At 65.4% G+C, this 27,948-nt stretch overlaps 1 protein-coding gene across 2 annotated transcripts; it reads left to right on the top strand.

The window, feature by feature from the left end:
• Positions 1-1,617: 1,617 nt before the first annotated feature.
• PDGFA (platelet derived growth factor subunit A) lies at positions 1,618-21,650 on the top strand. 2 transcript variants are annotated; one of them, XM_042972123.1, is made up of 8 exons: positions 1,735-1,776; positions 3,210-3,339; positions 4,821-4,917; positions 9,598-9,702; positions 11,913-12,100; positions 18,448-18,574; positions 18,960-19,028; positions 20,859-21,650. In XM_042972123.1, the coding sequence occupies exons 2-7, from the start codon at positions 3,277-3,279 to the stop codon at positions 19,013-19,015; spliced, it is 636 nt and encodes a 211-aa protein (XP_042828057.1). In that variant the 5' UTR covers positions 1,735-1,776; positions 3,210-3,276; the 3' UTR covers positions 19,016-19,028; positions 20,859-21,650. The 2 variants fall into 2 exon arrangements, with proteins under 2 accessions (XP_042828055.1, XP_042828057.1); XM_042972121.1 differs by lacking the exon at positions 3,210-3,339 and having other exon boundaries at positions 1,618-1,776.
• The last annotated feature ends 6,298 nt before the right edge of the window (positions 21,651-27,948 follow it).

Below are 27,948 nucleotides of genomic sequence, written 5' to 3'. Positions count from 1 at the left end.
TCAAGTCAGTCGTATCTCTACGTCGCATTCTTGGAAGCCGGGCCCCTGGCTCTATTTCTGCCAGTTTTTTCGGGGGTGGGGGAGGGCGGCGCCCGTGGGGCTGGGGTCGTAGCCCCGCCCCGGCTGGAACGCGCGGCGTGCCCCCGAATCTCCCCCAGAGGCGCCGGTGGCACGGTTTTTGCCGCCCTCCCGCAGCGGCTGTTGTCTGGTCGCTATGACGACTCGCTGAGGTTTTTATTTTTAATAGCCGCCGGCGATTATAGGGACGCCTGCGCCGCGCCCCCAAAAGCTCTCCAGTCCGGGGGCGGGATGCACCCCGGCCTCGCCCTTGCTTTCCGCCCTGGGGCTGGCCTGCAACTCCTATCCAAAGCGCCCCCTTGGCCGCCGTGCTGGCCGCAAACTCCAGCTGGGCACCCCTGAAGTGCCGCCAGGGAGGGGCGCGGAGGGAGGCACCCACCTCAGCCCCCCGCACGGGCGGCGGAGTTCCTCCTCCATTCCCGCGCCCACGACGGGACCCAGCCCTTTAGCCCCGAGGGACTGTCCTCGGGCCCCTCTGCCGGAGAGGAATCCCGGGCTCGAGCGGACGTGATGCAGTCGATTCGGGAGGCGCGTAGGCGATGGCTCAGACCCGGTCCAGCCTGAGTCCTTGGGGGTGCCTGTTCGGCTGCCCTCCCCAAGCCTGCCAGTGGTGCCCCTCTCGGAGCCATCGAAGGTTCCAGCTGGACGGACGAGGACTGGCCCTCACGTGCTTCTAAACGTTTCCAAGTTTTCCCTGGTTCTACCTCGGGCTTTCTCCATCCTGACCACCTGGAGAGTGGGGTTGGTGGCGGGGTCCCTGCGAGGGGCTGCCGCCAGGGGAAGGCAGGGGCATCGGGGAGGCTGCAGGTGTGTGAAGGCACGTGGAAGGGCGCTGGTAGACCCGGGCCCTCGGGGAAGGGCAGGAGAGGCCCAGCCTCCACCCTCCTCACCCTCACCCCGAGGTATTTGGGGGGAAGGCGAGCGCCCCCCGAAGCGCCTTCCCGACTTGGCCTTTGAAATGCCGGAGCCCGCCGTTCGATGAAAGACCGCCCGCAGGCTTCGCCTTTACTGCCTTTGTCTGGCGGGAGGGCGGCCGAGGCGGGGCGCGGGCCTAATCCACAGGATGGGGCAGATGGGGGCGGAGGCCTGGGGCGGGCGGAATTCCAGGCGGCCGCCCACCCACCCACCCACCCACCCATCGGGGAGTCCCCTAACCCTCAGGGGGCCTCGCCGTCTAGCGTTGGGGTGGCGAGGCCCGCCTTCCCTCCTAGGCCGGGTTCCCGGCTCCGCTGCCCCCTCGAGAGACCAGCCGGGGGGGCCGATCCCACCTGGTGTAGGCGGGCGGAACCTGCCCAGCTCGGGCGCACCTGCCCTTCCGCGGCAGGGGAACGGTGCAGCCCGCTCAGGCCTGGGCCTCCCGCGCGCCGGTCCCCGGCATCGCGCTCTGTGCCGCGCCTCGGCCGGAGGTGGCGCTCTGTACGCCCAGCGGATCCCGGCGTGGGAGGCTCAGACTCCGGGGGTTCCTCCCCGAGCGGATCCTTTCTCCTCCTTCCCTTCCGCCCCCTCGAGTTCCCGGCTCAGGCCGCAGCCCAGCCTTCCACGAGGGAGTGGGGACGCGGGGTCCCAGGGTGGGGACCAGGCACGCTGCAGCCCCCTCCTCCGACCTGGGCGCTCTCCCGTCTCGGAATGCGGGTGGAGGTTCCTCATTCAGGCGCCCCAGGCATCGGATTCTGGGCGGGGGCGCGTGGCAGCCGCCAGGTGAGTGCCCCAGACGCGCCCCGAAGCCCGCCCCACCTCTCACCAGAGACTCACTCCCCCTCCTTTTATGGAGACGGGGAGGCAGGGGCCCTGGATCCTAGCGGTGGAAAGAGGCCCGAGCGCCGGGGCGGGGGGCCGGAGGCGGGGGCCGGCTCGCTTTTGCCCTTTTCGGCGTAGCAGCTCTGGGCGCTGCCCTCCGCCGCCGCTGGGGCCGAGGGAGGAGAGCCGACGACGGCGGCTCTTCCGCGGCGGCCTCCTCCCCTCCCCGTCCGGTGCCGCAGGATTGCAGCTGGCACTGGAGGGTGGGCAAGCTCCGGGGAGGGGCGCGCGGGGAGCCCCGCCGGGCGAGCGGAGCCCGGCGGCTGTGCTCGGAGCCGGGCGCGGGGCTTTGATGGATTTTACTGCCTGCGTGAGCGCCGGCGTGTGCTCACTGCGGCGGCGGCGGCGGCGGCCGGGCCCTGCCCGGCCCGTGCGGCCCCCGCGCGCTTCCGAGGTGCGGGTCCGGGGCCCGGAATCCGGGGGAGGCGAGGGGGAGGGGGCGGGGGAGGGGCGCGGCGGCGGCGGCGCTATAACCCCCCTCCCCGCCGCCGGCCGGCTCCACACGCGCGCCCTGCGGAGCCCGCACAACTCCGGCGAGCCGGGCCTGCCGGCGCCTCCTCCTCGTCCTCCTCCTCTCCCGGCGGCGGCGGCGGCGGCGGCGGCGGCGGCGGCTCCAGCTCGGCCCTGCGCCCGCCCTCCTCAGGCCGGCGCGGCGAGGCCCCGGGCGGGCGGCGGCTGCCAGGCGGCGCGGCCGCGGGCGCTGCCCGGCTCGGGCCGGCGGAGGGCGGAGCGCGGCGCCAGAGCCGAGGGCACGCCGCGGAGGGGCGCACGCAGGCCTCCGGGCCGCGCCGTGCTGGGCCGCGCCGTGCCCGGCCGGGCGGCGGCTGCAGGAGGAGGGCCGGAGGCGAGCGCGGGGCCGGCGGTGGGCGCGCAGGGCCGCCCGCAGCCCGCAGGGAGAGCGCGAGCCCGCGGCCGGGGCCCGGCCGGGCGTCCAGACAGGTGATGGGTGGTGCGGCGGCGGCGGCTCCAGCCTCGCTCCGGGGTCCCTCTCGGGGCTGATGCCCGCAAATATGCAGAATTACCGGCCGGGTCGCTCCTAAAGCCAGCGCCGGGGAGCGAGCGCGGCGGCGGCCAGCACCGGGAACGCACCAAGGAAGAGGCCCAGCCCCCGCCCTCCGCCCCTTCCGTCCCCACCCCCTACCCGGCGGCCCAGGAGGCTCCCGGCGCGGCGGGCGCGGCGAGCGCGCACTCCCTGCTCCTCCTCCTCGCTGGCGCTGCCCGCCTCTCCGCACTCGCTGCTCGCGCCGGGCGCGCTCCGCCGGCTCCCTGCTCTCCGCGCCACCCTCCTCCGGGCCGCGCTCCCTGAGGGATGGTACTGAATTTCGCCGCCACAGGAGCCCGGCTGGAGCGCCCGCCCCGCGGCCTCGCCTCCCCGCCGAGCCGCCAGCGCCTCGGGACGCGATGAGGACCTGGGCTTGCCTGCTGCTCTTCGGCTGCGGATACCTCGCCCATGCCCTGGCCGAGGTGGGTGCCACCCCCGCGCCCCGTCCCCTCTCCGACTCCCCCGGCGCACGCCTCCTGCAGCCGCCCGCGGGCCGGGGCGCCTCGGGCTCTGGGGCTTTGCGGAGCGCATTTTGATTTCTGCTAGGGTGGTCGATTTTTTCGATTTTCCCAACTGGGTTTTATTTTCTGCCAAGCCGAAGTGTGTCTGGTGAGTTTCCAGCGTGTTGCGTCGCTCTGCCGTGGAGGGACGGAGTGGCGCGGGGTGGACGAGTGGGGAGAAACTTCGGGGGGCGCGGGCCCCTCTCCGGAAGGGGAGTCCGGAGGGCGGCGGACAATGCGGTATCGGGGTGCGGGGAGCGCAGAAGGGGGTGTGTGTGACCTGGCGGAGCCAGCGGCGGATAAACAGGGGCGGCTGCTGCGGCAGTCCCCGTCAGGCAGGGTGGGCAGCAGGCAGCAGGGGGGGGTGGGGGGGGCGGGTCACAGCCCCTCCCTCCCGCCCCCCCCCCCCCCCCCCCCCCCCCCCCCCCCCCCCGGTCCCTGTCCCTGAGCCTAGCCCTGGCTAGGCTGGGCCGGCGCAGTCCCGCCAGCCCGGGGCCTGCTTACAGGTGGCTGAGTGAGGCGAGCCGGGGCCGGGCCAGGCGCCCGCGCCCTCCCACCGCCGGCGTCCCCACCCCCCCAATGTCGAATCCCGAATCCCCGGGAGCTCTCCTGTGATGAATGACTTTCTGCAGCCCCCGTCGTGGGAACTTGGTGCTTGAGACCCCTTCCCCACCCCCTCCCCAGCAGCGACCCCCGACTCCCTTTAAAAATCTGGAGGAGGGGGGAGCCCGCGAGGCGGGGGTGGTCTGGGCAGGGACCGCGAGCTGCGAGAGGTGGAGATTTAACCCTCCCATTGCCGTGCAGCCTCTCCCAGCCGGCGGCTGGATTTGGGGCGTCTTGGGCGGCGCTAGGGCCGCGGCCGGGCCGTAGCGGGTGGGGCGCGCGTGTGAACGAGTGAATGCGCGCGCGCGTGTTTTTGCGACGGAGACCCTCGACCCCGCAGGTTGGGCCGGGGATTCCGGGGTGTGAAATTTAAGCCGCTGGCAGGATTAAAGTGTTAAGGCTGCCGTGACTTTCGTCGCCGATCCGTGACGCATTTCAACTTGATCTTTCTGGATGTCGATTTCACTATTAAATCAGAAACTCCTCGGGCTCTCCGCTGCCCCTAGACCTACTGTAACTGACACCCGGGGCGGAGGGTCCGCAGTGCCGGGCTTTTGTTTGAAAATTTAAAGGTGGGAGGGCTTTCTTTCTGCAAAGGTGGACCTGGATGGGAGCCGAGCATTTGGGGTCTCACCCAGCCCCACCCCTGGCCTCGGACTCCAGGGCCCCGCGGGTAGGGGCCGGGCAGCCTTCGAGCAGGAGGCCGGGGGGCGAGGGGCGGGCGCGGGGTGGGGGGGGGGGGGCGCGCAGGGCGCGAGCCGGCCCGGCCGCTGGCGCTGACCGTGTGGGTCTGTTTGCAGGAAGCCGAGATCCCCCACGAGGTGATTGAGAGGCTGGCGCACAGTCAGATCCACAGCATCCGGGACCTCCAGCGACTCCTGGAGATAGACTCCGTAGGTAAATCGCGCCCCTTCCCTCGGCGCGCGGGGTGGGTGTGCGGGGGTATGAGCCCCGCGCCGCCTCCCGCGCTCGGGCCGGGCCGGGCGCCGCTCAGGAACGAACCGAAAGGTCAGAATCCAATCCCGGGCCATAAAAGCCCAGGCGGATGAGTCAGGAGTTTCTCTTCCAATCCCCACTTTCTCTCCGGAGGCGGCCGCGATTTGCTCGCTTGCCCGGGGATTGTTTTTGCATTTAAGGAAAATGCCGTGTGTGTCACTGAAAGTTCAGCCGCATAGGGGGCGCCGGCGCCCGGGCCAGGTGTGCGGGCCCCGGGCCTGCCCTCCGGCCGGAGGAGCGGCCGAGCGGGCCGGGGCCTGGGCGCGGAGCCCTGGCCGTGCGCCCCGCGGGCAGGCGTGTGCTGGGGGAGCTGCCCCCTTGTCTTCGCGGGGAACTGGTGCCCCGCTCCTGTGGCGGGGGCGGCGGGGCCTTTGTGGTTTCCGGAGACCCGTGCCTTTCTCTTTTGACGGGCCAATAAAAAGGCACGTCTTGGACACATCTGCTGTTTGGGGACTATTTTGGGGCTCACCCCCAGGCCCTGGAGCCTAGCCACTCCGGTTTATCTGTAAATGGAGAGTTTTGAAGATCTTTGGCGTCAGCTGCAGAATTGGAGGGGACTGGCGCGCACCGGTCCCCTGGGACCCAGGTTGTAGTGGGTGGTGTTTGTTGATGGCTGGCTGCACTGCGGTGTGCACTGAGGGGGCCCTTTTCTAGAGGACCAGGATTCTGACCCACATCTTCGCGGTGTCCTGCTCGAAATTTGTCTTTGGTGGGGGAAACGAGGCATGTGGAGGGTCAGCGACAGAAATGCATCTGTCAGAGGACATTTGTCGGTGTCTGCTGGAAAAGAGGCCCAAGATGGACTTGTCAGACAGAGCCACGGCAAGTGGTGGAGGTCGGTGGAAGGATTCAGTGAAGATTTCTGTCTCCCTGCAGACTACCCTGGAAGAGGGGGGCCGAGGGGGAATTAAGTAAAATCACATGGTCTAGTCATTTGGAAATTTGTACCTAATTATGGTGGTGGAGAGGCCTGAACTATTTTCATTTCATGCCAAGACCATTTTCTAGCAAGGCCCATGGTTTCTGTAGTTTCGTGACCCAGGAAATCCTCTGGCTGATCCTTATCAGGAAGGGGGTAGAATTTCACTTGGAGATCAGAGTTGGGCCAGGGGGGGATTTTGGTCTGGTTCCTTGATGTGTAACCCTGGGGAGAAGGATTTGGCTTCGGTTAGCTGAGGAGAAGCCTGCATTCTGCTGGGCCCTGGCGGATTTGTACCAGTGGGGAGACCGCTTCCCTGAGAAGGTTCACGGCCTTTTTTTTCAGCTTTCGGGAACGAGGCCTGTGAAGGGCTGGGCCTCCCTGTGGGAAGGCTTTGGGACGCCACCGGGAAATGGGCCATTCACTTTCTGTTGGGACCATTCTTATTCTGGCCTCTGCAGCCCCGCCCCCCACCCCCACCCATTAACACTTTTTGCATTTGCAGCTGGGTGGGTTATGCTGATGGCATTCCTGACCTGGGGGCTCTTGGGCCCGGGATTCTCTGGGAGGGTCCAAACTGAAGAAGCTGGACGCACCAGCTAGTTCCCTGGGCTGGTCTCAGATTGCCCCCTTACCAAAAGCCCCGGGCCCTCCTCCTCGTCCTGCACCCCCACCCCTGTCTGCCGCACGGTTTGGGGTCTGGCTAGGATCCTGGGTTAGGACTCATCTTGCTGGGGATACCGGGATGAGAATGGAGCCAGGCTTCTGGGATCTTACGTGCTCGCCAGGAGGGAGGGGCCTAGGAGGCCCTTTGTGACAACAGCCTCGGGTGGCTCTCCATCCAGGTCTGGCCCCTTTCACGGGGATGTGGAAGCTGGGAACCACGGCAGTGCGTGGCCTCTGGCCTCAGCGTAGGGGTTGCTGCTGGCTGCTTCTAGAGCTTGTTTTGGGGTCTTTCCCCCCCAACACCTGTTCCCGCCCAAAGGGATGAGTTGAACCAGATCTTGCTGTTGGGGAAGGTTGTAAACAGCCGAGGGGTCAGTTGTCTGTGCACTGAGCTGCCCTCCAGGCCCTGGAGCCTGTCTGGGATCCCTGAGGAAGGAGCTGGGGTGTGGAGAAACCCAGACACCCAGCCGGTGGGTCTTTATCCCTCTTGGTAACTCAAGGGTGAGGCGCCCCCCCCCCCCCCCCCACCCCAGGTCGGAGGTCGGGGTGTGAAGGGAATTCGGCCCCAGGGGCAGAAAAGGCTTTTTCTTACAGGCTGACTCCTCCCTCCTGGCATGGGCGGGGCTTAGGGGGACCTGTAGGATCCCGGGGTTCTTCCCCGTGGGTGGGTGGGTGTATCCCCATTTTACAGATGAAGCCTGTCCCGGTAGGATTCCTACCCCAGGGGCAATGGCAACAGCCCTGAGTCTGAGCGTTGCTGGAGGGCGAACGGAGTTAGGGCGTCGCTGACTCTCCACGTGGGGCGTTTGGGTGGAGGGACCAGTGTGTGGTCTCTGAGTGACCAGTAGCTGGAGTTCAGGATGAGAAAGAGCCACTGAGCAGGACAGCGGGGGTGCTTTGTTATCCCAGCAGCCGGGGTTGGGGGGGGGGGGGTGGTCACTGAGTGACTGATGCATAAACATGCCCGACCTGGGCCATTAATGCTGCTCTAGGACTGAAGGCTGGAGGGGGCTTGTCCCCATCCTGAGCTGTCACTCGGACATTTGTGCACGGGAGACAAAAGGGAGACCCACTTGATTAACTGTCCTGAGAGCAGTTTTAGGGCATCGCTCAGGCGGGGCCTTCTCCCCCAAGTCACTGCTGGGCCACTTCTCAAGCGGCATCAATCAGAAGGCCGCTCCCCCGTGAGCGTGGATGGGCGCGCAGTGCACGGCCACCCATCTGGATCCGCGGGCAACGGAGGGCGTGTTTGACCAGGAGCTATTTCTCTCCCGCCTCTTGTCTTGAAAGCAATCTGCCGGTTCAGGTTTCAGCGCCGTTGATAAGCTGGCAGGGCCCTTGTCTTCTCTGTTTATTCAGGCGAGAGGCCCGGACGGGGCTCCCGGGTCCTCCTGTGGCCGTGCCCCTACCCAGCGCTCACGTCTTGGGCCTCAGTTTCCTCAGGTGTCAGGACACGTCGGGACCGAGTCTCCAGGAAAGCGATGGGTGACCCCTGGCTTTAGTAAGTCTCGGCAGCTGGTGGCCCGCGTGCCGTGACGCTTGCCCCTGGAAGCTGACAGCGGGCCGGCTTCTCTTTGGTGTGGGGACGGCAAGATGGCCGCCACCGGGACGTGACTCATAAATGTCACTTTTTTGCGAAAAAATGCCTCTTGTAACAGTTGGTTGATGGGAAATTCTTACTGCATGAATAGTTGTGTTCTGATCTTATTTCGGGTCTCAAAAAAATTAGTGGCAGTGGAACATTGAGTCATTTTAAGTGAAAAGTTGGGTTTTTCCCAGACTTCAGTTTTCTGAAAGAACGTATCTTGTGCTGATTGCACCTTTCGCCTGGTATTTGGTTTTCATGTTGAAAGAGTGGAGCTTTCGGATTTGTGGGTTTGTAGACAGTCCCTGAGGCCTTGGTGGTCCGGGCGCCCAGGAGGGGGCCTCCGGTTTGGGCTGGTGGCCGGGACACCACGGAAGAAGGGGTCTGCTGGAGCCCCTGTCTGTTGGAGCTCCTCAGACCCGGGGCCCCTGCTCCTCTACAGGGGGAGGCCGAGGCTGGAGGGGGATGTGGAAGGAGACCCCCTTCCCCCCGTGGCTGGGTCTGGGGTCAAGGCAGGGAGACCAGGTGCGACCCACAGCAGTCATCCTCCGGGCACAGGCAGTGTCATGGGGCCTGGTCGGTGTGAGTGGCAGGCGGCAGGACTGTGTGTCCCTCCTACCCCCCCTGGGGCTCCCCTAGGCTGCCCGGGGGCACTGGGGGGGGGGGGAGAGGGCGGTGGCGTGTGTCCTGGGGCTGTCGCGGGCCTGGGGGATGAGGGTCCGGTTCTGATTTTAGCGCTGGGACCACTGCTCTGAGGCCAAGGGCAGCAAGCACGCTTGCCTTCCTGCCAGCCGGCCTCTCGGCCGCGCACTGGGATTCCCGCTCCTTTGCTTCTCTGTGTGCGTTTCCTGTGGACTCAGAGTGGGCCAGGCGGGGTCCAGCTGTCGGTCCAGTGGGGCCTGGCTTCCCGTGCCCCTCAAAGGTTAGGGTGCTTCATCGAAAGTCGGTCTGGTGAGAAAGAGGGAGACACACACACACACACACCCCAGGAAAGTCACAGCGTGCTGGTCCTTCTGGCACCTTTTCCCGGAGGTGGGCCTGGGAAAAGGGGGCTGTGAGCAGGGGGCCTGGGTCTTTTGGACAAGGAAGGCCTTCCCTGCTCTGGCCCTCACTTGGGGAGGCGCCCCAGGGGAGACCACACGTGGCCCCTTTACCCCAAGTCCACAGCTTTGCTTCAAGGTACGGCCAGGGCACAGCCCGGGCCCCTCTGTGTGTGCTTCGCAGAGGTTGGGGGGCCGAGTTTTGGCAGTCAGGACTCGCATCCTCTGCGCCTGTGGGAGTGGCGGGTCTCCTAGGGGACCCTGTCTGTCTGGGGGAGGCAGGTAGGAAGCATTGCTGGACAGGCCCCCGGGCGCCACGCAGACGGGGGGCAGGGGGGCTGCCGGTCACCATTTCCTCTTTCTCCCTGCAGGGCCCGAGGGTGCTCTGGAGGCGAGTCTGAGAGCCCACGGGGGCCACTCCTCCAAGCATGCGCCCGAGAAGCGGCCCGTGCCCATTCGGAGGAAGAGAAGCATTGGTGAGCCCCGGGCCTGCCGGGTGGGGGGGGCGCCGGGCTGGGGGGGGGGGCTCGCCCCCACCGTGCCTTCGGGACCACCACCCCCGCCCTCCTCCGTGAAACAAAGGCCCGGCCTGCGCAGGGGCCCCAGCGACTTCAGCTCTGGCCGCCCGCCGTCTCTGGAGGCCTCCCTCCTCTGCCGGGGGCGTCTCCCTGCCCTGGCCCGTCTGCTGCCTGCTGCAGCCTGGCCTGGGCCAAGAGTTTCCAGGAGAGGAGAGCCATCATAAATTCCTTAAGTGCCCGGTCTTGTTGGGGCCTGTTCTGGAGGAGGCCTCGCTGGAAAACGTGGTCGTGTTTCATTTGCAGTCTGTAGCGAGGTGCACTGGAGCTCAGGCTCCGGGCTGCAGAGCCAGAGATGCTGCCGAGCTGTGTGTGCTGGGCCCTGCCCTCGGCCCCCGCCCCGCTCGGCCTCGGCTCCTGGGCTCTGCCCGGCCTGGGTTCGGGTGGCGTTTCTGTCCTGTCGCCTAGCAGGGCATCCCCATGTCTGCTGGCCCCTGAGGAAGGACTGGCCGTTGTTGGGGGGGAGGGGGGGGCGGGGGCTCTGGGGGCTCTGGGTCGGCTGCGACACAGCCTCGGCCTGCGCTTTCTTGCGCTGGGACTCGGGCTCCGGGGTTGGAGTCGATGCCACCTGGGGGTTCGTTCCTGCCACTTTTCCTTACTGCCTGGTTGTGACCACGCACTGCTGCTCTCTGCTGTGTGCCATTGGGCAGCACCTGCCTTCTCCGAGCTTTAGATTTCCTCCCAGGAGGTAGATTTCCTAGCTTCTGTCATTGAGCGCAGCGTGTGGGTGATGATTCCTAGCGAAGGCAGCGGACGTTTACCGTTTGACTGTAGGTTTCAGGTTCTCCAGACCAGTGTCAGAGGCCTGTCCTATTCCAGACCAGGAGCCCTGGACTCAAGTCCTCTCTCCCCAGCTCCACCCTCGGCCCCACCTGGATGGGTTCCCCAGACCCCTCCCAGGTGGTGGGCACTGGGCTGGGAGCTGAGACCCCCCCCCCCCGCCCCCAGCACCCAGCCTTCCCTGCAAGTGGGGCTGTTCTTGGCCCAGTGCCCCCCTCTCCAGGTGCTCCCTGAGCACCTTGGGGGATTCGAGTACCCCGAGTCTCCCGAGGCTCTGGGGGGGGGTCTCACCCTAGTGGCAGATGGGCAGGAGAGAGGCTGGCACCCCTCCCTGGCTTCACCCACATCTCAAGCTTGTCTGCAGAAGACAAGGCCCTGCCTCATGCCAGCTGGCCACAGGGGTCAGGCCGAGCCCTCGGCACCCAGGAGCGGCTCCCTCCAGTTCTGGGCTCAGGGGTCCCTGCTTGCCCCTGGAGGCAGCAGCTCCCGTGGGCAGCACCAGAGCCTGGCGGGGCTCTCCAGGCACACGGTGGGGGGCCCTCCAGGCACACGGTGGGGGGCCAGGGCCAGCGCCACAGCCGGATGCTGCCAGAGGGCGGCATGTGCACTGGGGTCCCCGGGTGGATTCCTCATCTGGCGGGCATGGCCTGGCGCCCCCTGAACTTCGGGGCTTCGGGGTGGACGGGCTGGCCTGTGCTGAGGAGCACAGAGGAGGTAGCACCAGCTTCTCCTCGGAGGCCGGCGGGGTGGTCTCTTGGTGACCTTTGCTGAGCAGAACTGTGGCTGGTGGGCTGGGGAGGCAGGGCCGTGTCCCTTCCTGGGGCAGGGCCTGGCCTTGTGGGGGTGGCAGCAGGCAGGGCTGTCGCTGTGGGGGTCCCAGCCTCAGCTTCCCTGTTCTACCCATTTTCCACCGGCCCTGGGAGCGCCCTAACCGTCGATGGAGACACTCCCCTTTCAGCATCGGTTCCCACGCCCGCCCCCTCTGCGGGCCACCTGGGGCTTCCCTGGCCTCTGGGCTCCCTGTGTCTTGTGGTCCCCTTTGCCAGCAAGGCCTTTCTCCTGGGGGGTCCCCGCCTGGCCCTCACTGCTGCTCACTCACCTTGATCCCGCTCAGATGCACCTGTCCGGGCCCGGGGTGTCTCTCCCCCTTTGCTCGGCCCGGGAGCCGTGGGACGTTTTCCGCTTGGGAGAAGCCGCGGCCAGGTGGGGGCGCACCAGCCCGAGCTGGGCTCCCGGTTGCCCCTCCAGGGCCGCGCGGGTCACGGGGTGGCCCGGGTGCTGGTGGGAGCCGGGGCGTGGCCTCCACATTCACCGTGGCTCTTGCCCTGCAGAGGAAGCCATCCCCGCGGTCTGCAAGACCAGAACGGTCATTTACGAGATACCTCGGAGTCAGGTCGACCCCACGTCTGCCAACTTCCTGATCTGGCCCCCGTGCGTGGAGGTGAAGCGCTGTGCGGGCTGCTGCAACACCAGCAGCGTCAAGTGCCAGCCTTCCCGCGTCCACCACCGGAGCGTCAAGGTGAGCCCCGGGGGCGCCCTGCGGCCGGGGACCTGCTCGAGTCCCGAGGCCACGCCCGTTCCCTTGGCCGCACTGCCAGGCTCTGGGTGCAGAGCGGGGGCGGGCAGAGCCGGGACTGGGGCTTGGTCGGCTGCCGGGGGGTGGGGGGAGTGGGGGAGGGGTGTCTGGCTCCCTTCCCCCTCCGCCGCACACAGCCTCCCCCGCGAGGTCGCCGTGGGGAAGGGCCGTGAGGAAAGCAGCCTCGGGACACGTGTTGCTCGTGCACTGCTGCGTGTGTGCTCCGAGCCCCGTGCCACGGGGTGCGTGTGTGTCCGTGGAGTCCTTCTCCGGAAGGGCCCTCCCGGGGTTGCCTCGCTCTCCGGGGCCGCAAGGCCAACGCTGCCCCTCGTTCTCGGAAGCCGTGCTCTGCCCGGAGACCCCCAGGATCGGCGCTGGGCTCACTGTCCCAGGCAGGGTGCCGGCCGTGGGGACCTCCGAGGCAGAACTGGGGGAGGTGTCTCTTCGGGTCACTCTGGCCTGCCAGATGGGGGTCTGTTTGGGGGGGGCCAGTGGCCGGAAGGTTCTGCTGGGGCGTGGGTCTGCTTCCCTCGGGCCTCATTTGCTGCATCTGTGAGATGAGTCTGTCTGGGGCTGTGCGGGACCCAGGCGAGTCCCGGGTGGTCCCTGTCTCCGGGAGGGGGCTGCCTTCCTGGGAAGCTGGCTCTGGCCTGGCGGGTTACCGTCCCGGGTGACCCTGGAGTGTGGACTTGGGCAGCGGGCAAGGCACGTCAGACCTTAATTGGGGCTGTGGTCCTCGAGCACCTGGGGCCTTGAGTGAGCAGATTCCACGGCTTGCTGCACTGTGATCCCCAAGGCGGACGCTCCCCTGCAGCGGGGCTCGCAGGGCGCTGGCCCGGGATGCTGACTCTTGTCTCCACGGGGCTCTCGGGCCTGACCCCCGACGGGGCCCCCAGCCGGGTGCCGAGCCCAGCACTGCACCCTTGTCAAAGGGGGACACAGAGGCCAGAGGGGACAGGACCTGAGCATTCTGCACCTGCTGTGGGGCCGTGGCCCGTGCAGCCTCCCTCAGATCTCGGTGTCCTCACCTGTGCCATGTTGTGAGGGGGCCCTGAGCCCCAAGAATCCAGGTGCTGAGATCTTTCCTTCCTGGGCGTGGGGATGGTGGTGCTCTCTCTCTTTTTTTTTTTTTTGACATTTATTTAGTTTTGAGAAACAGAGTGAGACAGAGCATGAGCAGGGGAGGGGCAGAGAGAGAGGGAGACACAGGATCCGAAGCAGGCTCCGGCTCCGAGCCGTCAGCACAGAGCCCGACGCGGGGCTCGAACCGAAGTCGGACGCTCAACCGCTGAGCCACCGGGGCGCCCGGTGCTCTTGATGGGACAGCCCCACGCGTGGGCGCTGGGGCTGCCTTTCGTGTCCAGTCGGGCTCTCGCAGATACAGAGGTGCGGGAATGAAGTGGGCTCCTGCCTCCCATGGGGTAAGGACTGTAGAGCGTCTGGTCCTGGGACGGGCAGGGATGCCCTCTCCCTGGCCCACCTGAGTGGGTGGGTGGGGGTCCAGACGCTCCCGCGGGGCCTCCAGCACGGTGTGCGTTGGCGGGTGGGGGGTGCGGCCCATGTCTGCCTTGGGCACAGGCCCAAAGGGCCGGGCAGAGTGGCACCGGGCCAGGGCTCCCCCTACGGGCCTTCATCTGCTCTGAGGGGGTCACGGTCCACCCAAGGGGACAGAGGGGCTAGTCCTGCAGCTGGAGCTCAGTGGCCCGGTTCCATGTCCCGCGTCCTGCTCCTCTCAGACCCCTTCCTCCTTCCCCTCTCCCTGCCTCCCCATCACAGGGTTGGCAGGGAAACATCCGGCCCCAGACACTTGGGGTTTTGGCCGAGAAGGGACAAAAGGTCAGTGGGAACAGGAGGTCCATTGTGGAGGCCAGCCTGGCCCCCACGCCTGCCCAGCGAGCTGTCCCTGGTCCGTGGGGTTTGAGGCAGAGCTCGTGGCCCTGGGCTCTGCAGAGTCCCGGGCTGAGCGTCCGTGAGGGGCGCTGGGGGCCAGCAGGGGACCGTGTTGCCGGGCAGGTGGGAGGTCCTGCCCCGGGCTGGCACGTGCCTGGTTTTCTGGTTTACGGCCTTTTGATCACAGTTGAAGGTCACAGACTGGAGAAGGGAAGGGAAGGCCGGGAGTGGCCACCTCCTTGAAGCCCAGGCGGTGAATTGTCCAGTGTGCCCAGCTGAAGGCTGCCAGGGGTCCCCAGGCCCTGAGCGTCAGGACTCGCTGACGTTGGAGGGTGGCTCTCTTCTGTGACCGCCATAGAGGATGGCCTGAGGGTTCTTGTGACCCCAGCTAGACCATGGTTTCAGGTGCGGGCCTTCACTCTCTGGGGCTGTGGCCTCGTCCGTTCTCCGGGACCTGCCCTTGGTGGGGGACTGGACCCCATGCCCCCCCCGCGGGTCCCCCTGGGCTTGCTAGGGACGGCTGCCATCAGACCTCAGGGAGAGGTGAGCACGTGGTCCTGGGGGCCGTGTCCCTGCATCAGCTTGCCGTGGTCAGTGTTTGGGGTCTGCTCTTGGGGGCACCAAGCATGCTCTCTGACTGGTATCCCGGAGGGACGAGCCCTTCCTCTACTCCCCAGTGAGTGCTGACCCCAGACCCTGCAGGCATCTGACCCTGTCCCCCACACCCAGGCCTCGTGGGCCAGGAGAAGGTGGTGTAGACAGCACGGCCCCGGACTCTGGTGGTGTCGTGCTGGTGGGGCCGGCTATGGGGTGGCCTTGGGAGTTGGGGGTTCCCGTGTTCTTCAGGTAGCCCGCGGGCTTACAGCTGAGTTGGTCACTCAGTTAAGTCGGTCAGGCCCACAGGTCTCCAGAGGCCAGGACCCAGCTCTGTGGCCACGTCCAGGGCAGCTGGCTGTGGCTTTGCATTGCTAGACCTCCGGCTTCTGGAAGGGGGTCTGAGTGTGTTCGCTGGGGTGCCCCGGACAGGCCTCTGCACCTCGGATGGAGTGGGGGGGTCCAGTTCAGGGGCCTTGGGGAGAGATGAGCGGCTCTAGCGGCGAGGGTCTCCCGTGAAGGGATTCCGAGCCCCTCCCCACGGCGAGCAGGGCTCCAGGCTCCCGCCCCCTGCCTGCCTGGGGAGAGCCCTAGACGTGGCCTCAGGAAGCCATTGCCCCTGGGCTGTGCTGGCCTTTCTAGCCGGCGGGGGGACGAGGGCTCCACACCGCCTGCCTGCTGAGCCAGGTCAGAGCATGTGTCGTGACCCTGGGGCTCAGTCCCGTGGAGTGGATGTGGAGGACGCAGAGGGACACCAGGAGTCCCGTGTCTGGAACAGCAGGGCTCTGGAGTCCTCATGCCCAGCAGGACAGGTTTCCCCCACTTAGAAAGTCCCTCGGTTAAGGGATGAGCTCAGGGCCTCTGCGGTTTCCAAGTCCAGGCCTCCTTCCAGCGAAAGGAGACGCCCAGGTTCCCTGTCTGTAAACGGACCCTAGCCGTGCCCTCACGGGGTAGCTGTGAGCGTGACAACGAGCGGCACAGGGGGGTCCAGTAAATGCTGGGGTTTGTCATCGACGGTGCCCCGCCCTGGACTCTGGGGGCGGGGGCGCGGAGCTTCAGGTCGTTGGTGAGCGTCCTTCGTCTGGAAGGGGTCGTGGCATCACCGGGTGATGTGTTTGGGTGGATTTGCCCCAGGGGTGAGCGGGTGTGGGGCGGTTCATGGCGGGCCGACTTGCAGTGGGAAAGCTGAGTGTCCTGTTTATCAGGTGCAGCTCAGGCCCCCAGGAGACAGACAAAAGGGGAAGGGAGGGAGGGGCGGGGCACGGCACCCCGTCTGGGTTCCTGGATGGGTCTGGGGGCCTCAGCCCCCACGAGGGTCCCCAGGACATAGCTGCCTTGTTCTGGGGATTGGCTAGCATGGAGGCCGCTTTTGAGAATTTAATACTGACAGTGTGCTCTTGGGGGGAAAAATGCAGCCATTTCCTGGCCAGACAGAGGTGGCGGAATGGCCCGGAATCCTCACATACCCAGAAGCAGGTGCAATCATAAATCACTGTTTGTTTTTCTTTGATAAAGACGGGCCCGTCTGAGGAGAAAGTGGGTTCCCAGACCGCAGTGGCTGGGGTTGTGAGTGCTTTGCCAAGGGGACCACGGGGGGTGGATTCGTGGAGTGCCCACCCTCCCTGTGGTGGCCGGTCTGTCGTGTGCAGAGAACAAGCCTGCCCCCCACCCCCCCGCATCTGCCCCCCCAGGGGACACAATAGGTGAGGCGCTTGCTGAACAGAGGCTGTGCAAGCAGGGGGGCCAGGCTGGGGTCCCTGCGAGGTGGACCCTCCCGGTGCCCTAAGGGCTGGGGGCCGCTGAGGGAAGGCACAGGGGGCCCCTCGCTCCGGAAGGTGCCCGTTGCAAGTCCCAGTGCTTTTATGCGTGCGAAGTCCTGGGGGCTGTGACGCTTGTGCCCAAGAGCCCCATGTCCAAGGATCTCTCCGTCTCCCTGCCTCCCTCCCTCCCTCCCTCCCTCTCCCTCCCTCCCTCCCTGCCTCCCGTGTGGTCCTGGCTCCCAGAACAGCCCGTGGAGCTAACCGTGCCCTGTGGCTGTGGTTGGTCATGCCCCCAGCCCCTTTCTCTTTCTGTTGTCTACTTAGGAGGCTTCCCAGGCCTGGCCCCAGACCTGGCCTGGCTCCCACCCCACCTGTGAGCCCACACCTGGCCGTCCACATTCACACCTGAGGCTGCACACCTCTTCCCGCGCTCGCGGGGCACCCAGCCCCCTTTGCGCTGCGGGTTAACCATTAATGCAGCCCCGCGGCCACAGGTCTGGACAAGCCAGGGGCCTGCTGACCTGTGGGATGGGCTGTCCCACTTGCCTGGGGTCCTCTGGCTTCTGGACTCCAGGCCTCTGCAAAGGAGCCATTCCTCCCGCCTTCCCCCCGCCCCCCACCACCACACCGTCCCTCCTGCCTCCTCCCCTCCTGACTGTCCCCAGGCTGGGGGTTTCTGCTGTCAGTCATGCCTGGGTGCACCCTGCTCCCTTTCTGCCTCAGTTTCCCCAGGCCAACAGAGAGGGGGACAGAACGGATACCCCTGAGGGCCGTTGCCGGGACCTGAGACCGCAGCCCCGGTGTTGGCACAGACGGAATGTGTGTCCTGTGCCCGGGTCCGCAGGGTTCAGGGCTGGCGGGAAGATGGCCCTCCTGCCCCTGCTGGGGATTGAGCTCAGGCACTTGGTGGGGGGAGCCCGTTGGGGCTGCAGAGAGGGGCGGGGAGGATTGTTTCTCACGTTGGCTATTTCCTCCGTGCCCTGGGATGAAGCGAGGCCACCTTGACCCTGCTCGCTGTGTGTGCGAAGTGCCCTCTGATGCCAGGTGCGTGCGTGCGTGCGTGCGTGCGTGTGTGTGTGTGTGTAAGCAGTTTCTGTTTCTAGGACACGGCTCGTGCGTGTGTGTGTGTGTGTGCTGTGAGTGCACGTGTGTGTCCACGTGGAGGGCGGAGCTGTGTTCCCATGACAGAAGGAGCCCGTGGGGCCCGTGGGGACTTGGTCACTTGGCTGCCCGGACTTGTGCCCCACGGGCTGGACCGTCAGGCCTGCTGCGCTGCGGTTCTGTGCCGAGGGTTTGGGCCGACACGGCCTGTGGATGGAGCAGGCGCTGGCTCAGTTCTAGACCCTTCCAGGAGGGCCCTGGGTCCCTGCCCATGTTTCCGGGAAGCCTGGCTTTCTCCAGTCCCAGGGCGGCTGCGGCCGGGGCGTGAGAAGGCCTCGAGGCTGGGACTGAGGCCGTGGGGTGGCCGTGGGGTGGCCGTGGGGTGGGCAGTGTGGCCTGGAGCCCGTGGCGTCCTGATCTGCCGTCCAAAGGAGACCGGAATCCACGTCCCAACCTGACAGCCTTCCTGTGGGCCCTGAGGGCTGTGCTCGCTCCTCCTGGGGCTTTGGCGGGATGGGCAGAGGGGAGAGTGACCCCCCCCCGCCTCCAAGCCCCGTGCAGCAGGCCAGCTCCTCGGCCGTGGGATTTTCCCCTTGAATAAGCAAGCTTGCGTCTGGAAACCGGCCACTGCCGCGGATGCCCTTAAGACCCGGGAGCGAACCCCTTCCCTGCCCTGTGTCCCTCAGAGCTCTTACCTCAAGGGGCACCTGCACGCCTGCCGCCTGGCACCAATGAGCCTTCGGGTTCCGAGTGAAGCGGACCAGACCGCAAACGCCGAGGGCTCCTTTTCCGCCAACGCTCCTGCCTCTTCCGCCAGGAAGGAGGTCGGAGGGTGGAGTTCAGAGGTCGCCCTCCCGGCCCCGGGTGGGGCCGGGCACCTCCGCCCTCCCGCAGTGAGTGGTGTGGGGCGCGGCCGGGGCGCTCACGGCGGGGTTGTCCCGGCAGGTGGCCAAGGTGGAGTACATCAGGAAGAAGCCAAAGTTAAAGGAGGTGCAGGTCCGGCTGGAGGAGCATTTGGAGTGCACGTGCACGGCCACCGGCCCGACCCCCGACCACCGGGAGGAGGAGACAGGTAGGCGCTGCCGCTGCCGGGGACACCGCTGCCCGCAGGCGTCGCTGGGGTGCGAAGGGGCAGACGCTCGAAGTCCCCACCCCGCGGGGGGGGGGGGGGGGGGGGGGGTCGGGGGCCGTGTGGCCGAGAAAAGCCCTGCCCCCGGGAGGTGGGCGCTGGGCGTGCTGGGGGACCTGGCGGCCTCCCCCGTCCCGGGCAGACTTTGCCCAGAAGCGGCGTGGCGTTGGGACCCGCCGCGTCGGGCTGGCTCAGGGCACCAGGAAGTGTCTCTGTGCCAAAGCTAATCGAGTTTTCTTCCAGAAAGACAAACACCTGAGGTATTTATTGCTGCAGCTTTGCAGCCCTCCCTTAGGCCCGCTCACCCTCCCTGCCCTTCTGTTAACAGGAAGGCGTAGGGAGTCAGGTAAAAAACGGAAAAGAAAAAGGTTAAAACCCACCTAACGCAGCCGACCAGGTAGGAGCTGCCCGTGGATACGCTGTGGTCTTGCGGGTGGAGGTGTGCTGGCTGATCACACGGCGAATCCCTCCCGCGGCGGCCTGATTGGGCCTGATCCGTCCGCAAGCTTCCGGGGCCTGGCTGGGCTGTGGGTCTGCTCGCTCCCGTCCCCGGCTCCCCTCCTGCCGCACACGGAGCCTGATCCACGGCTCCCTTCCGCTCTGGAGCCCCTGCTCTGGCTTTGGCCTCTTCCGCTGATTGGGGAGGCCCCAGCATCACGTGACTGGAGTGATTTGGGTTCCCGAACAGCCCTGGGGTAGCTCCGACGTTCGTTAGCTGGGATCACCACGTCCGGCAGGTTACCCGCCCCATTTGACAGATGAGAAATTGAGGCTTACAGGATTGTGGGTTAGGGGAGTCAAAGACCGAGTAGATCCTGCCCGAAACCGTTTCATAAACGTACGGGGGCTGTTGGCTACTGTGTTGGAAATTGTGTTTGGCTGCTAGTAACCACACCGAAAACAGGGCTGAGATAAGATAGGCATTTAAGAGTAGGCGTGGCCTTCTCCGGGTATCATCGGGAAGGACCCCCTTCCGTTTGGGACTGGTGGTGTCTGTCCTCAAGAATTGCTTCGTGGTTCAGTATGGCTGCTGAAGCTCCGGAAATCACATCTACACCCCAGGCTTGGAAGAGTAAGGTGGGGAGAGGGGCAGAAAAACCCTCTCGGACAAGTGCCCCCTGGGGACTGGTGCTCTCATACCCTGGCTGTCCTTCGGCTGCCGGGGGCCCGGGAAGTGTAGTCTTGTAGAGAGGTGTACCGTTTCCCAGAGGAAGACGGGGTTTGAGCAGGCACAGCCGTCACGGAGGCCGTTTCCAGCCTTTCTGCTCCTTGTTGGCGGCCTGTCTGCTCTGGAGAACCCCCCCCCCCTGGCGTGGGGGAGCCCGTAGCGTCCAAAACAGGTGGCTGTGGGAGAAATTCTTAGAGGCGGTGTCCAAGAGCCCGGGCTCTGGTGGAGCGAGCGCGGAAAGCTGCCAGGTCAGGAGTGCTGGGGCCCGAGGGTCCGGGCCATTCAGTAGAATCCTCTGGGGAGGAGAGGTCCACGAGGGGGTTCCTGGAGCAGCCTCAGAACAACTGCCTGGCTGAGGCTTTTGCTTTCCCCGGGGGTGCGGCTCCACGCCTCCCTGCGCATCCAGTCGGCACACTGCTGGTTGGGCTTGGCCTCCATGGGCCAGCCGATGACAGGACCCTGAGTGAGAGGCCAGGGGTGTCCCTGCCACCCCAGGCCCTGCTAGCGTGTGGGCGGTAAAGGTGTTGAGATGAGCGGTGAGCAGGTAACACGGGTAGGGAAGAGTGGCTCTTAGCTCAGGGCTCAGTGTAGTATCTGCCTGGACACAGAGACCCTGCCTGTCTGCCTGGTGGTGTCCATCTTCAGGGTTGTCTCATGGCCCAGGATGGCTGCCAGAGCTCCAGAAGTCACGTCAAGCCCTACGTCGGAGGAAAGAGGCAAAAAAAAAAAATAAAACAAAAAAACAAAACCCACCGAAACAAAACACAACTTTCTGGGCCTCAGTTCCCCTCATCTGTGCAATGGGAGAATGGGGGCTTGCTCTAAGGAATGTTCTGTGAGATCCCAAGAGTCTAACCCCAATCCTGGTCAGGATGTTACGGAAAGGGTAATGAGGTACATCTGATTTGAAAAATTCCACCAAACCCTCGAATCCCGAGACTCGTCGTGGTGCGTGCGTGAGTGCGTACCCTCGCTCAGGTTCATCGTTCCGCGGCGGTCCCCACCCACGAGCGCGCTCGGTCCCCCCTCAGCGTCCGCCTGTCTCCTCTCTCCCTGCAGATGTGAGGTGAGAATAAGCCAGCGGCCCTTTTCCGGGACACGGATGTACATGGCGTGTTACATTCCTGAACCTACTATGTGCGGTGCTTACTGCCAGTGTGTGGTCTTTGTCCTCCGTGAAAAACTGTCTCCACGCGCACTCTGGAGAACAAAGAGACAGTATACGTTTGTTCAGTGCGACATCAAAGCAAGTATTGTAGCGCTCGGTGAAACAATAGGAAGCCTCGTCGTCAAACAAAAAAGACAGAGAGCGAGCAAACAACCACGAAACATGACAAACAAAACTGACTCACACAAATATCTACACAGTTGTCGGAATGGAGGGACGCCCCGTGGGCCGGACGTGTCGCGCCTCGGTGGACTGGATTTCTGTCCAGGGTGGTCACAGGTGCTTCTGCCGGGAACACAGCGCCTGCTTTCCGGAGGACTCCGGGCGGGCGCCGAGGGCCCTGCGGGGCACGCGGGAGCCAGGAGTGTCTCAGAACCGCCACGGGACTTAGAAACACATCTCCTTGCCGTAGTGTTTAAGTCTATACAGAAACCTTCCCGAGAGCCTTAAGTGGATTTTTTTTTTTACACCATAAAGTGATTATTAAGCTTTCCTTTTTACTCTTTGGCTAGTGTTTTTGTTTTTGTTCTTGTTTTTTTTTTTTTTAAATGATCTCTTGGATGGCATTGACACCTATAACACCAGGCTGCTGTAAGTCAGGACAGTGGGACGGTATTTCTCCTCGCAGGATGCAAACAAACGAGATGTATTGAAATAAACATGGTGTGCCCACCTATGCATCATTTCCTAAATGTTTCTGGCTTTACGTGTTTCTCCCCTGCCCCATTTCATCTTACTTTTTAATTTAAGCCATTTCGAGAGAACAGTTGCGTGAACCAATCGAGTCCGTCCCGGCCTGCCGGTCCCGGGCTCCCCGCCCTGGCCGCCGCCAGGCCGCCCCTGTGCCAGTGTTTGGACAGAATCTAAATTCTTTATTTTTGGGAAGATGTTACGCTTTACATGTATTCAACAGAAATGTGTGTGTGTGTTGTGTTTTTGTTTTGTAAAGGTGAAGTTTGTATTTTTATCTAATATTACCACTTTTATATACCTGAGAGCCTGCTATGTTTTTGTTTTTTTTTTTTTTTGAACCAAAAGGAAAAAGAAAAACTCACCGACAAAACCCGTACACGGGAAAAGTGCTTTGTGGTCCATTTTTCTAGTCGCGTGACCGAGTCTAGACCCGTCTCCCCATCACGTGTCCGCGGAGCGGTTTCTGGAGCTGCGGACGATCATTTGGAGGAGCCCCGCGCCCTCCCCGCCACAAGAGCCCGCGGAGCGAGGCCGGCTCTCGAGATTCCGGAGCCTCGCGGGGATGGGCCAACGGGATGGGCCAACGGAGCCATCGGGCCAGGGGCGCGGCCGAGCAGACGATGGGTTTAATCTGGAAGTCAGTTGACTTGATTGTCCCCGCGTGCGCGAGCCAGTGAAGGCAGGCAGCCCCACGTCGCCCGTGGCCTGCCGTCCGTGTCCCCAAAGTGGACACGCTACGTGGCCGTCAAGATCCCTTTGCTGTGGGCGGGGACTCCGGTATCTGTGTGTTCGTGGGAGGACTTTTATAAAGGAATTTCTTCAGCAGCACATCTCCACGGTGTAGTTTTTGGTCGGCAGGACGAGCGAAGGGAGCCTGGGGTGGGGGGGGGCGGAGGGGGCAGGTGGCCACCGGCCCCCTGTTCGCGCCCAGCCCCAGGTGCAGCTGACGCCGTGCCGGGCATCTCGAGCCCGCGCCGCTCACGACCCCGTGCGCCGCCAGTGGGTCTGACGGGAGATGGACGATGGTGATTTATGTGTTTATGTCTCCGTGAGATGCTGATGATACCACCCGGTTTCTTCCCTTCGCCCAAAGCCGGCGGACGGAAGGGTCTGTCCGTTAACGCTGGAGCAGAAAAGCCGGTGCCCTCCTGGGGAGGGGTGAGGCGGGAAGAGGGCCCCGGGGCGGCGGGGGGGAGGGTTGGGGGGAGACCTGGCCGCCTGTCTCCCTGCCGAGGGCCTGTGCTGCTGGGTGGAGCGGGGGCGGGCAGGCTGGCGTCCACACCCAGCCAGGAAGGGGCTGACACCCGGCGGAGGCCGCGGTCTGTGGCCGGGTTGTTTCTGGATCGCAGGCCTACGTGGCCCACGGGCTTTGTTGCGGCTTTGCCCTAAATTCTTGGCATTTCTGCGCCTGCCTGGGCCCCTCCCAGCCTGTCACCCTAGCCCGTACCTGGGTGCGTCTGCTCAGGGCTGGTGCTCTGCAATCTTGTAAGCCTTGTGTCCCTGAGCCACGGGCGTCTGTGTCCATCTGCACTGTGGGGACCGCAGCTTGGCATACAGCAAGGGTTCTGTACGAGGCGCACGGGGACCCCGGCGGGGACCTCCCTGTGCAGAAGCACGGCGCCCCCGCCCCCTGGCTTGTCCTTTCGGCTCCCGGGCCCGACGCTGCAGCGGAGCAAAGCTTTGGGTGGCTTCCCTTCCACTGGATGCCCTGCCCGGAGAGCCACAGTCACCTGTCCTTGCCCAGGGCACCTCCTCCCAGCTTGGGCAGCCCACGCCCCCCACCCACACTTGCCGCCCTGGTCCGTGAAGTGGGTGTTCCCGTCGTGTGTGGTGGGGTTCCACACGCTGCTCTCCAGCCTGGGCCGGGCCCAGACCACTGCGTTCTGGGGGGTGGGCACAAAGGATGGGGCGCTGCGCCCTTGACATGCCCTTGGGCCTCGGAAGAGGGGGCCACGTTCTCCGGGGGCGGGGCGCAGCAGGCAGCCTGGCCTCGGTCTCCCTGGGACACGTGAGCCAGGGGAGCCTCTCTGCAGTGCCGTGGCCGTGGCCGTGGCCGGGCCCGGGTGAGGACCTTCACGTGCTGTGGAACAGGGTTGGGGACGGCGGCCGCCCGGACCCCCAGCGAGTGCAACATGCCCAGGGTCAGAGGAGAAGGAAGAAGAGGAGAAGACCCAGAGGGTCAGGGGTTCGGACAAGGCCTCCCATAGTCCTCTCCCCACCCACAACCCATCCCCGTGGAGGCGGGCCCAAGGCCCTGACCCGTGACCTGGCGCCACGGCGAGTCCTTCCTGCCACGTGCCGCCGGCCGGTGCAGCCCGAGTGCGTTTTACGAAGTGCGTGTGTTTGGCCGGCGATGTGACGCGCAGTGTAGCTAGTGGTGCCACCATTCTCTCCGGTACTCGTGTCCCCGCCTGTCCCTGCACGACATCATCACATCGGTGACTCTTCCCTCCGCTTGTCCTTCCCACCCCCCGCGACTTGCTGTGTCCCAACTGGGAGTTTGTGCCTCCGAATCCCCTTCCCCTGTTTCGCCCGCCCCCCACCCCCAGCAGCGCTGAGTTTTATCTCCTCCTCCCCGTCACCGTCACCGCAGCCGTCACCACGTCTCATGGGAAGGGCCGGCCCTTGGTCCCAGCTGCTCCCAGCCAAGCTGAAGCTCCAGGCCAGTTAGGCTGTCCTCCACCTGTCCCGCTTCGCCCGGGATGGAGCAGAGACGCCTGGTCCCCGGGCCTGGTCCCTGGTGAGTGTCAGGTTCTGTGGTCTGCCACGGCGTGTGGCGTCCTTGTGCGGACGGGGACAGAGGCTCCGAAGCTCAGGCGTCCCCCCGAGGCAGTAGCTGGAGGTGGGATTTGTGGCTGGCCCCCGCCCCGCTCACGTCCGCTTGGGGTCCCAGCTGCAGTTCCCTTGGGGCGCCCGCTGCTGTCCCAGCCCCGCCCCTGCCGGCTGCACGCCAGGAGGCTCCGCGATGGGTCTCGTCCTGGGGCTCCGGGTATCAGGACCCGGCAAGGTTGCGGTGGGTGCCCCAGGCCCTGCCCCCAAAGCCCTCTGGGTTCAGTCCACCCTGCCTGCCGCGTGGCCCATTTTGTAGAGGCACAGACTGGGGTTCGGCGTGTGCCAGCGTGGCCCGGAAGGGTCTGTGCTCACTGAGCAGCGATGCACGAGGAATCCAGTTGGCCCCGGTGCCGCGACCGTTCATTTTTGTCAGCGACGTGCACTTCAGTTTTGTAAAAGACTGTTGATGTCAGTTAACCGTTCGGGTGGAGCAGGGGTGCCCGGCTGCTGAGCCCTGGCCCGCGGGACTGAGTGGCAGGACCGAGGGGACTCCCGGGCCGGGCCCGGCTTCCGGGCAGGCCGTGCTCACGGGGGATGGTGGACGGCCGTGTGTTCTCAGACTGTGGTGCCTTAACCTGGGCTCCCCAGAGCAGAGCCTGAGGAGGGCTGGTGGGCAGGTAGTTCCTTGGAGAAGAGATACAGGGCTGGAAGCAGGGAGATGCCCAGGGCGCCACCCACCTCTGCTCTTTCCCATGGGACCCCGGGGGCCTTGCAAACGTCTCTGGGAGCCGTTCCCCCGGGAAAGGGGGCGCCCGTGTGAGCGTATGGTCCTATGGGCTCCCTCCTGGCACGAGAGGAGGCCGGCAGGGGCCGAGGGTGCTGTCAGGCCACCGCTGCGGGGGGACGCCTGCGTGGGGCCGAGTGGGGGTGCTGGCGGGGAAGGAGTGGGCGCCCAGCTGCGGGTGGCCACGGAAACCACAGTGTAGTGGGGCCGTGTCTCCGCGGCTTCGGGGCTGATCTGGGGTCTCCGTGCCGCGGCCGTCTGCGGCCCAGACCTCCCAGTGTGCCCACCTCCGTGCCACTTAACATGAAGGTTGCACCCAGGGGTGGGCCTGGGGCCCTGCCTGGCCGGGACCCGCTGCCCCCAGCTCTCCACCGACCTCCCCGGCTCTATCCATCTGTGGACCGTTCGTGTCCACGGGCTGGGGGCAGCCGAGGGTGGGGCTTGAGAATGTGGCTCTGTGGGGCTCCCCCGTGCCCTGGACCGGGGGGACCAGGTAGTGAGACCTTGGGTGTCTCACCACGTGACCTCGGACGACCTAGCCGTGTGACCCTGGGTGTCCTCACCGGATGACTCCGGCCAGTCACCTCCCGCTCTCGAAAACCGTTGCTGGCCGTCTGTGCTGGTCGCCCCGACGTACCCAAGGGGCTCGGCCTACAGCAGCCCCTCGGAGTGGAGTCACGGGGTCCTCGAAACACAAAGGAGGCGTAGGGGAGGAGCTGCCCCCTCAGGCCAGGGGAGCATGATTGGGGGTGGCCCCAGGCCCCAAAACTGCCCAACCCGCCTTCCACCCACCCAGGCGGCTTCTCACACAGGGAGGGCGGAGGGTGCAAACTCACGCACCCGTCCACCTTCCCACGCCGCAGGCACAGAGTGTGCGCAGGAGGTGAAGGCTGGGCCAGGTGGCCTCCAGGTGTGAGGGCCTGGAAGGTTCTCTGCCTGCCCCTCCCGGGCGGGACCACCTCATGCTGCTCATACCTTCTTCCGCTGACGTGGCTTCTGGGTCCCAGACTGTCTCCTCACCGGCCGGGGACTCAGGAGTCCGTCCTTCCAGGTTCCTGAGCAGCCCGTGAAGGGAGGCCTGGTGGCCCCTGGGGCACCGGGCAGAGCCCGCGTCCTCGTGCCCCTGAGGGCCCCCGTCTCAGATGGTCCTCGCAGCACCAAGGGAGGCGCCCTCGGATTCACCCCCCGGGCTGGGGGCCCGCGCCCAGCCTGGCCTCAGAGGTGACAGCAGTGTGCAGAAGCTGGCCTGCCGCCCCGCAGTGCCCACCCCCACTCCCTGCAGGGCACGGGGCGCAAAGCGTGTGGTTTCTGCAGAATAAAACAGTGACTGTTTCCAACCAGGCCCTTGAGCCGCCAAAAAATGTGGAGTATTCGCTATCTGGCCCCCAGCCTGCTGATCAGTGGGCAGTGTTCCTGGGAGGACCAGGGAGCAGACGCGGTCCCTGTTGGGGCCTGCACCCCGCAGCCCAAGTGAGGCCCTGCCCGGAGCCCCTGGGGGCTGAGGCACCCCCGCCCGGCCCCTTTGGCTCCTGGGCTGGAGCTGGCGGCCTGTGGCCCTTGCTGGCATAGCCATGCCACACGGGGGTTCCACCAGGCGCTTTGCTGCCCAGAAGGCCCTTTGTGGTTCTGATGTACAGCAGACAGACAGACGGACAGAAATACTGCTTCCCCTCTGAGCTCCTCCTGGACGGTCCCCGGGTGGGGCATCCATTGCAGACTTCAGGTGTGGGCAGGGGCTCCCGGCCTCCCCGAGGGGGCCGGCCCCAGTCCTTGGCCACAGAACATGGGCTGAGTCCCCTCACCTTACCTGGGGGACTCGAGGCCCTTAAGAGTAGCTCCCAGACTGCCCCTCATCCTGGCTGTCAGGGGACGAGGACCCCAGAGCTCGGCCGGCCTTGGACAGTTTCTCCAAAGCTCTGCCAGTGGCTCAGTCCTGCGTTTATCAGCAGCTCTGGGCTCTGGGCCGGCCATGCCATTCGCAGGGAGGGCGATGGTGGGGCGCCCGTTCTGGCCTTTCCTGCTGCCCCAGAGAAGCTTGCTGGTCTCTTGGGCTGTGCATGGGCCTGGGTGGGCATTGCCCCGTGGCAGTTCCAGGGGACCCGGGGGACAGAATATCTTCTCTAGGTGCTTGGAAGGGGCCTTCCACTCGGGATAGCTGGGGACAGGCGCAGGGACCCTGGTCTTTCTGTCCAGCTGCCCTCAGGGTCCTTCCTGGTCCCTGCTCAGTCCCACCTGCCCAGGGAGAGCAGGCAGCTGTCCCCACCACATCCCCTGGTGCCCGCCCTCGGGGACCCCAGACAGAGGCCCTGAGCCTTTCCCTACAGCTGCATTTTTGGCGAGAAAGCGGCTGCTGTAGACCTACTGGAACCTGTGCCCCCAGAGAGGCGGCTGCCAAGACACGGGGTCTCCTAGCTCAGCACTGTAGCACCCGCCATGACCTCCGCCTGACCCCGGGGCTGCCTTCCAATCCTCCGCTGGTCCAGAGCCCTCCACCCTGTCCCCCAGCACAGACTGGTGGTGCCAGCTGCCACTGCCCCCTCCCCCAGAACAGCACCCACCCAGACGTCCTCAGGGCCGGCCAGCCCTAACTTCTAGAGAGCTGGAGGGCCGTGGCTGTGGCCGCCAGATCTCTGGAAGTTGTTCATCCATCCATCCAGCCATCCATCCATCCATCTGTCCAGCCATCTATCTATCCATCCATCCATCCATCCATCTATCCATCCATGTATCCG

The sequence above is a fragment of the Panthera tigris genome, chromosome E3, assembly GCF_018350195.1.
Source record: "Panthera tigris isolate Pti1 chromosome E3, P.tigris_Pti1_mat1.1, whole genome shotgun sequence".
Classification (NCBI taxonomy): Eukaryota; Metazoa; Chordata; class Mammalia; order Carnivora; family Felidae; genus Panthera; species Panthera tigris.
The sequence above is the reverse complement of the archived record's forward strand: the minus strand, read 5'-3'. Positions and strand labels throughout refer to the sequence as shown.

Bases quoted from the DNA above. Each gene is read 5' to 3' on its own strand.
- PDGFA (XM_042972121.1), top strand. From the start codon at position 1,705: ATGCGGGTGGAGGTTCCTCATTCAGGCGCCCCAGGCATCGGATTCTGG. The intron at 12,101-18,447 runs GTGAGCCCCGGG...TTGTCCCGGCAG, and splicing joins TCCACCACCGGAGCGTCAAG to GTGGCCAAGGTGGAGTACAT. The intron at 18,575-18,959 runs GTAGGCGCTGCC...TTCTGTTAACAG, and splicing joins CCACCGGGAGGAGGAGACAG to GAAGGCGTAGGGAGTCAGGT.